Raw genomic sequence first — 8,890 nt, forward strand, 5'->3', positions numbered from 1 at the left:
CATGGGGGCTGGTGTCTGTCTCCAGCAGTCATTAAGTGAAAGGACAGGTATACCCTGGACAGGTTGCCAATCCATCACAGAATAACATAGACACACACAGGACAATCAACAATATACCTGCTATAAAAAAAAAAAGCATCTGTTAAGGATGATCTGCCACCACTATGTTTTACAATATCTTAGTTTATGTCGACTAATTAGTCAATCCTAGCTGGAAAGATGGACTAAAATGTGGTGAAATGAACAATTTTGTTTTCACCTCCAAATTACTGTTCCATGTCGTAATACCCAGATGGGAAAATGTTGACTGGACGTCCAGTCAATACTGGACGTCATACTCCAGTATTGACGTCAATGACCGTCAGTGGGCGTCGGGCGACAGTCAATGGTGGCCAGTCCGCTAGGTGGCGGTAGATGCATCTTAAGTTGGTTTGCCATCCGCCAATAAAATAAAAATCTGTGCTGTTCGGTGTTACATGCACGTTGACGTTGTTTACAGTAACTCTTACAAACGTTATTTTTAAGCTCTACTTTCTAAAAGCAACCACTTTTGATTTGTTTAGTTTGTATTTGGAGGTGCTACATGCAACACTCATTTTAGACGCACTCTATATGTCTTGTAAAATAAACATGTTTCCATGGCATCTTAGTGACGTGAGGAAGAGGCCACAAACGCGGAGTCAGTCAGTCCTCAAGTCTTAACTGCGGGTAGTCGGAGTTGCTCTCTGTTTTCAAGTGGGAAATCCAACTTCGGAGGCCGTTCCAGGTGATTTTTTTTTTCCCACTGAGAAGTCGGAATTCCCCAGTTCCGAATACAACTGGAAATGTAGCATATTGCTTAACATTTACCCACGTCTCTGCTTGAACACACCTGAGTTACTTGAGCTGGCCATCAGCAGGCTCCTGCAGGATTGGTGACAGGCTCAGGAGTCAGCTGATTAGAGACGTGTCGGAGCAGGAGCTTATGTAAAACATGCAGGACACCAGCCCTTCAAGAAGCAAGATTGCCCTCCCCTGCTCTCCCTCTTATGTAAGTCTAAAACCCAGTGTTCGTGGGAATTGTTATTCTACAGTGTGGGTGAAAAACGGGTTCAGTTTCAAAGGACGACACCTTTTAATGATATTTTCTGCGGAGCGCGGGGGACACAGTCTCGAGTATTCCTTGTATCTTTGCATATTTCTATGGTTGAATCTGTTTGTAATACCCAGTGATTCTTGAGAATAGGGACAAAACGGGTTTTTAATTTTCCCCATTTTTAAAAAATTTATTTCTCAACCTTATGTATGCAAATATGACAATGTTTTGGAAATGTAAAGATGCTAAGGTGCAGGCTCCCAGTTGCAACCTTTTTTTAAAAAAATAAAATTTTATTTCACAAAATGTCATCAAAGTTTTGTAAATTGTCAGTAATGGTGTTGACACATCATGGTTGTGACAAGCAACTTAGGAATAAGACAGAAGAAAAAAACTAAAGAATAACATAAGCTAACCAGAGCTAACTAGCCCTCCTAGCGGTGGTCATGGGGTCCTCAGAAGTTCTGGTGCCCCCCAATAATGCTTGATTTTTTTTTTTTCTTTTTTACATTCTTTTCATGTCTCACGGTGTTGACAAAAACTAGGGACAAATTTCAATGGAGTTGGAAAATATATAAAAATGATTTTTATTTCAATTTATTGATACTTTTATAATTATTTATATGACTACTTGTACTTAATTGTCATAATATATAATTTTAGTATTTCTTTAGTTGTTATAAACTATTATAATGTATTGAGTTCTGCTCCTGGACAAGGGCTTTTACAGGCATCATCCACCGACTACAATGTTTAAAATAAAAAAATATTCAGCAAATACCAGGAAAATATACATTGTTGTGCTCACATGACCCAGGTTAGTTTAGTCAGATATTTGAAAAAATTATATTTTGTGTACATTTTATTCAAATTTTGTGCTTTATTCATAGGACCTGTTTTGTCCCTATTCTCAAGAATCACTTTTGTTAGTCCCAGGTAAAGACCACATATTAAAATTCTGAGCAGAGGGAAGACTTTGTTTTTACCATGCGTGTGTTTCCCTGCTTCATCACTCCTGAATCAAATAAATGTCATAAATAGACCTGTGTAGTACCTTGACTGACATACTGTAGTAATTAAACCACTCAATTCAGGTGTGTTGAAGTGAGGAAACAACCAAAAGTTACAGGAGGATGCATGGCTCCTCTGGTGTTAACGCTGAGGCAAGAACATTTGTTTACATCTTAGGTAGGTATGTAAATAATATTATGATGTACTTCATACATGCCAGTCCCCACCATCTTCTCATATGTGAGAATATGTTTATTGCATTGTCACATGAATAATTTTCCCATACAAAATCAAATACCTTGTTTTTTTTGTTTTTTTTTTTATTTATTTTTTTTTACCTTTTTGAAATTTCCTGAGTACATATTGGACTTCATACTCCAAAGCTGATATATCAGAGTTCAGATGTTTCTACAATCCCAGCTGAGCTGTCAGATGATCTTTCTTCAGATTGAATTTTACAGTTATTACATTTCATTCCAAGGCAAACAGAAGATGGTATGCATTTTTGATTCAGTGTAGACTTGACTTTGGCTCTGCAGAGGCATATTGTATTATTGATGTTGCTGTGCCACATAATTTGAACAGAATAATTGCAGTCTTTTTTTTTAATTTTAGATTGCAATTAATAGTTCAGTGTGCAAGTTTACCTTGATATAATCCAAAATAACTTTTAATTGAATTCAGAAACTGAAATATATAGCTTATTACACACAGGTGTATTTCAAGCATTTGTTTATTTATAATTTTGAGTAAATGAACAATCCAAATAACCTTCTGCAGAGAATAATGCATTTTAATACAAGACAAATGTTGACCTGCTTTAATCTCTGTCTACTTGGGCCTCCTTTTGCATGAATTACTGTGTCAATGCAGCGTTGCATGAAGGAGATCAATATAAAGCTCTGAGGTGTTCAGGAAGCCCAGGTTGCTTTAATTTCGAGAGAGAACTCGAAAAGACGCATGCGGACCAGTTTCGTGTAGCCCACAGACCTATCCTAATGTGTTGAAGAAAACATAACAGGTCCCCTTCAAAGTTTTCCCTTAGACTAACTGTACCGACTTTGGACTTGATGGTGACGGAGGGTGGGGGGAATAATGGAACATCATCAGCAAATTTTATTGCATGCTAAATCATCACTGGCTGTGGAAGCATCCCACTGAATCTTAAGCAATTTGGATTCTGTTCCTTTCCACTCTTCATCTCGCAATTGTTGGCAGATAATACAATTGACTTTGGGCTGCACTTCATTTTGCACCACCACGATCAACTAGAGATGTATGCCCGGATCCTATTTGTGGACTTCATCTGTAGTGGCATCCACTTGTCTGCGGATCAGGAGGGTAATGAGTCTGCACACTGACAGGAGGCAGATCAGGTGGCCCACTGGTGTGGTCAGAACCCCCTGGGACTCAAAACAATAAAGAAAAGACAGTGGAGATGATGGTGGACTTTTGGAGAATACCCTTAGCACCCCTTCTCCTCACAATCCTCTTAAAACACTGTGACCACCTCCGACTTCTTGGAACCACCCTTTCTCGGGACCTGAGATGATCCTCACACACTGTTCGGAAAAGGGGCCAGCAGAGACTGTGCTTACAGTGGCCACTCAAGAAATACAACCTACCACAGGAGCAGCTGCACAGGAAAAATAGGAGAGTAATTTTTTCGGAGTTAACATTATTTTCATCTGAAAGTGTCATTTTTATACATTATAGAGTGAAATCATTTCAATTGGTCAATAGAGTCGGAACAAAAAAACAGAGTAAATCATATCGGAGTAAAACAAGAACACGCCCACTGAAGTTCCTTAAGTTTCGTTTCTTCCACCATCTTGTTATCCCGCATTGGAACGGAGGCGACGGTTAGCTGTGTGCCAGGTAAGTCCCCAAATGGGTTGTACATATATTTTACGTGGGGTTTTATGATTTATTTTTATTATTAAGACTAATTATCTCTAGTGGAAAGATGACGTGCTGCTGTGTGGTCGTGGGGGAAGAAGGGGTGCAGCGAATAATTAACATGGTTGGCTAACTAGTTAGCATGTGTGCTTCAGCTAACTTAATTTAGCAGTTTACAACAATGTAAGTAGAAAAAAAAACATCAATGTTGTACAATGCTACGTCCATTTTTTAATTTTCACAAGTCAAGGCTGTCGCTATTTTTAAGCTGAGGAACCGAGTTTAAAAGAGGAGTTAGCCGTACAGTCGAAGCTGGCTCTGCTAGCATGTGGAGCCAGGGTTCCGCCCAGAAAATGGCGCGAGAGGACTATGCTAGTAACTTTTCTTGAACGTAGAGCAGCGATAAAAAAAAACAGGATTAAAGTTGTGCTTTGTAAGCAAACTATGCAAGTTGTCAGTAAAACATTTTTGACTGACTATTTTGTCTATAAACCCCGTTTCATCGAATTGTATGGAGCTGATATGTTTTTTTTTCCGTTTTAGCTGTGGTGATTGGCTAAATTCAAGTAAAGAGCCTAGCCCCATTAAGGTAGTTGTTAGCCACCCAGTGCTTTTTCCCCATGATTGTTTCAACCTTTTATCTTCATTTTTTATTCACTTTGATAAGTATGTTTATATGATAATTGAAAAATATATTTTTACATAATGCAGGATGCAAGCTGTGCGTGTCAAATACAGGGATCGACAGAATTACATCTGTTTTGAAGGACAACTGTCTTGCAGTTCGTTTTTGGAATGTGGTGAGTGAAAACAAAACAAGTTTATAGCATTTTCACATATTAGGTTTATCAAAAACGTTTTGGGAATGGTGCCAAAATAGGTGCTTTACCAACTTTTCAGATTTATTTTTTTTTACTTAATTTTACTTTTTATGTCTTGTTATTTACAAATGTTCAAATATAGAATAAATAAATAATTTGTTATGTTCACAGCTGCAAAAAAGTTCAGCATCCCAGCCTTGGACTTAAAAGTCTTTGATGACTCAATGAAGTGGATGAGGAGGTTTTTGAGCTCCTTTTGAAAAGTCCAAACCTTGGTGTGCTGGAAATTTGTGAAGCACAAGATCTCAATCCAGAAGGTAAGTTGTTTTGAAGTGTCATTTGTTTATTTTATTTTTTTCTCAATTTTAGTGTGTTGGCTACTGTTAACTCTACCAACAAAATGTTTAGATAATGCTATGGATCAGCTAAGTTGTTCAGCAAGTGGCTCCTTTACCCGTTCCAGTGGAGAAACTGAAGTGGACTCCGATGACACCATTATATTGCAACCCAGTATTGCAACAAGACAGAGAACTGAAGACACCTCTCTTGCCCAAGTAAGCTATGCAGATAACTGTGCAGACTTCCATAGAGTTTTTACAAATTTGAATAAATTATATAAATTACTCTATAAAAAGCACTTTCTGTGTTTTTTCCTTCAGCATATCTCTGCACATTTTAGTCCAGATCCTTACCATAGAAGCCTCTGGACTTCACAAAATTTTTAAGTTCTTGAAGTTTTTGTTTGTGCTTTTTAACATATTCTATTGCTATTCTACTAATAACTATTATAGCTCTTCTAATACTGTCTCTCTTTTATTAAATAAAATAGGATTTGTAATTGTCTTGTGTACGGTATTTTTGTGATGTATTGATTTATATTTTTACCATCACTTAAGATGATTGAAAATGTTCTAAAGAACAAACCAGGAGGAGACAGGATCATCAATGAATATGCGCGGACAAAAAGCCTAACAGACAGCAGACGGCGTGACATGGTCAAGATATTGGTTGCACATATGACAAGTGAACATGGGTATGCTGAAATTACTTATTTTTTTGTATGCGCCGCTCACAATTACCAGTTTTGAAGGTGTTTTTTATTCCTTTAACAATGCTCATAGTTTTTTCTGTGTCTATAGGACAAGTCCTTCCAGATGTATCAAAGAGGACAATGCAAACGGTATTATTACCTCGTTCCCTTACCTGGCTGATCCTAAGAGCAGATTTGGCTATGTAAGTTCAAAACAGAAGTCCAACCTATTGGCTATGGTTTGAGTAGAACTGAAAAAGGTTTCTCTTTTGCATGCCCTGCATTTGTGCCACTTGTTTTTAACTTTCCAATTTTTAAACCTTTGTAGAGTTCATTGTTCGAGTGTTGGGCTACTGCAGCTTGAAGAATAAACATTGTGAATAGATTTTATCTATGCAATTCAAACAATGTGAACTAAAATCTGTAAATCACAGCTTCTAGCATTCACAGCTGTCTTTGCTTTCACAGCTTTAAAAACATTTATCATTCACTTACTTTTAGGAGCATCATTACAATGCAGAAGATGGGAGTGGGTATCTGGCTTGTAGACTGAAGTTTGTCCAGAGAGAAGCTTCTAATGGACAAAAGAAGGTCCCCAGACTGTCACAAACCCAAACAGGTATGTGTATTTATACTTGTACAATTCTCATCCTGCAACCAAACTGCACAATAAGTTCCCTAGCCTTATTTATTAAATCCTAAAATGGAGTGTCATATTCTTATAATTTTTTTAGGGGGACCAACAACTGACGGGGACTGTTTGAGAGAAGAAGACTGCCTTATGACAGATAGCTTGTGTTCTGAGGCCATTGCGCTGATGAAGGAACTGTTATGAGGAAGATGAAACAGACTTTCAACTATCGCCAGAAGATGATTCATGACCCAGTGAAGTCATGTAGTATCTTTTTGGACTTCCCAAGATTCCTGGACATAGGAGGATTGGTATGTTTATCTTCACTTCAGCTTAACCTACTTTTAACAAAGTTTAAGTTAAGGTGGATGTGAGAAAGTTTAACAAAATGATTTTTAAAACCTTCACTTCATCTATTCTCCAGGTTGAGCAAGATTTTACATTGATGTTTGGTGAAACCATCGCTGCAAAGTTCCTGGAGAAATGGCCCACTGTCTACAAGCAGAAAGTCCTTGAACAAAGCCGTGGTCTCACACAGTCTGAAGACCTTCAGAACCTTCTTCACAATGCTGAAGGCACAACAGAAGTGGAAAATGGTAAATTGGACTGGATTATAAAGAAAGTGTTTAATGTTACAGAATTTTATGTAAATTGATTCAATATAAGTGCACCTCCTCCTGCCGTCACTGTTTGGTAAGCTCACTCGAAGTGTTAACACTGTTGCAAATAAGAAGTTTTGGTAGCTTATGTTTATTTTACTTTTTCTTCCAGGATGGGACAGTGACATGTCATCCATTTTGATCCTTGTGCACCTCCTGCCACCATCACCTCACGGCCGCAAGAGACCAGGGAAACTCTCAGCCAGACAAGCCAGTGAACATCTTGTGAAGTTTGTCAAGGTAAGGTTACAGTAAAGGGAAGATTTATGTTGATCAAAATTCTCTTTTCTTCACTTATTTTTATTTAATTTATTTGTATTTCTTGTGAAGTTGGTCTTAAATTTCATTTCAAGTGACCTTAAAGAGGTCCTGAAAAGTAATTTGCCTTATCTATAAGAACCTTGTCTTCTTTGAAGCCCAAGACTAATCGTGTTTTATTCTGTTTTTTCCAGAGACAGGAACCAGCATCCAGGAGCACCTTGATGGCATCTCAGAAAGGCGTCAACCGTACCTGCTTGCAGTAGGGACTCAGAGGAGCGTGATTCACAAGTACTTCATTGTGTTTGACAAACATGCCATACCTTGTAAATCACCAGGCTCTCTTGCCTGTTTTGATGAGCTTTTTAAAGCTCACTTTGTGTTCGGCACTTCATATGACCATGATCTGGTCAATGTGTACAATTTTCTGCACACCGCCATTTATGAGATAGATGTTGAGACAACCAAAGTGAATCCTAGGATTGCAGAGTTGAGGGCTCGGATGCTGTGTTAAATTGTTGTTTTGCTATGATTGTTTCAGTATTAAGTTGAGTTGGAATGTTCTGTTTCATTTGTAAGAAGTACCAGGCAAATGTTCTCTGACCAAGCACTTAAAAGTGATCCACGGACTTTGCCCTGGTAAGACACTTCATCTTAAATGTGGTAGGGCAGGTTGTGCTCAAGTTTATGGCACGTTTTCTGGGTTCAGAAAGCATCTTAATAAAGCACATGATAAACACACTTCTAATCCTGGTGAAGGCCCATCTACAACTGAAGAGACATTTGAAAGTCAAGATTTTCCCTCCGAGTGTTGCTTCTGATACAGTCCTGCTTCAGAAATATCTTGTCTAGTTGTGCAACAGCAGTTGCTGAACTTAAAAGTGGCAGGTGTAAGTGAAAGAACAATTAACTCTTTGGTCATTTCCCTGGAAGAAATAGTTAATGATCTTCAAAATCAAGCAAAAGAATCTGAGAAGCAGTATTTCTTTACAAGAACTTGTCAAAAGTGACATTGAGTGCAAAATTGATCAATGTTTTGAGAAAATGGAAAATCCTTTGTGTCATACAGTCATGAAGATGCAAATGTTTATACTATTCAATACTGTTTTTTGTGAACAATAAAAATGGCTGTTCAAATACTGCTTTCTGGTCTATGCATTGTATTCTTACAAACTCTGCTGTGTATAATAGCTGTAAAACAATTGCTTAGTGAGTGAAATAAAGTTAAAGTTGGTTCTATTTTAGAATGTAATTTAATGTTTAACTGCACAATATGGAATAAAATTCAATTAAATTAGGAGTAAAATTTTATACTACTAAGAGCACAATTTGACACTATGTGGAATAAAATGTATTCTATTTTGTGTAAAATTTCCTTTTAGTCAGACTAAAAGTTATCTCTACTTGGAGTAGAATGCAATTCTATTTAGAGTAAATTATATTCCACTTAGAGTTAAAATACGGTGGAGTAGTTTTTCTTTTAAACAACTTAGAGTAAATTCTCTT

General features: G+C 37.4%; 1 protein-coding gene across 5 annotated transcripts; it reads left to right on the plus strand.

Annotated features, from left to right (window-relative positions):
* Positions 1-3,718: 3,718 nt before the first annotated feature.
* On the plus strand, positions 3,719-8,526 carry LOC145554587 (uncharacterized). Of its 5 annotated transcripts, XR_014090575.1 has the most exons (12): positions 3,719-3,964; positions 4,529-4,574; positions 4,697-4,785; positions 4,978-5,123; positions 5,215-5,360; positions 5,703-5,839; positions 5,946-6,039; positions 6,338-6,455; positions 6,571-6,778; positions 6,892-7,063; positions 7,239-7,366; positions 7,579-8,526. XR_014090575.1 is itself a non-coding variant. In XM_081614724.1 (10 exons), the coding sequence occupies exons 7-10, from the start codon at positions 6,668-6,670 to the stop codon at positions 7,648-7,650; spliced, it is 483 nt and encodes a 160-aa protein (XP_081470850.1). In that variant the 5' UTR covers positions 3,719-4,785; positions 4,978-5,123; positions 5,215-5,360; positions 5,703-5,839; positions 5,946-6,039; positions 6,338-6,455; positions 6,571-6,667; the 3' UTR covers positions 7,651-8,526. The 5 variants fall into 5 exon arrangements, 2 of the variants coding, with proteins under 2 accessions (XP_081470850.1, XP_081470851.1); XR_014090574.1 differs by having other exon boundaries at positions 3,719-4,574; XR_014090576.1 differs by lacking the exon at positions 4,529-4,574.
* Positions 8,527-8,890: the final 364 nt, after the last annotated feature.

This window comes from Poecilia reticulata, chromosome 13 (assembly GCF_904066995.2).
Source record: "Poecilia reticulata chromosome 13, P_reticulata-male-v2, whole genome shotgun sequence".
NCBI classification, from domain to species: domain Eukaryota; kingdom Metazoa; phylum Chordata; class Actinopteri; order Cyprinodontiformes; family Poeciliidae; genus Poecilia; species Poecilia reticulata.

Coding starts and splice junctions, on each gene's coding strand:
- LOC145554587 (XM_081614724.1), top strand. CDS start 6,668: ATGAGGAAGATGAAACAGACTTTCAACTATCGCCAGAAGATGATTCAT. Junction 6,779..6,891: donor TCCTGGACATAGGAGGATTG/GTATGTTTATCT, acceptor TCTATTCTCCAG/GTTGAGCAAGATTTTACATT. Junction 7,367..7,578: donor ATCTTGTGAAGTTTGTCAAG/GTAAGGTTACAG, acceptor TGTTTTTTCCAG/AGACAGGAACCAGCATCCAG.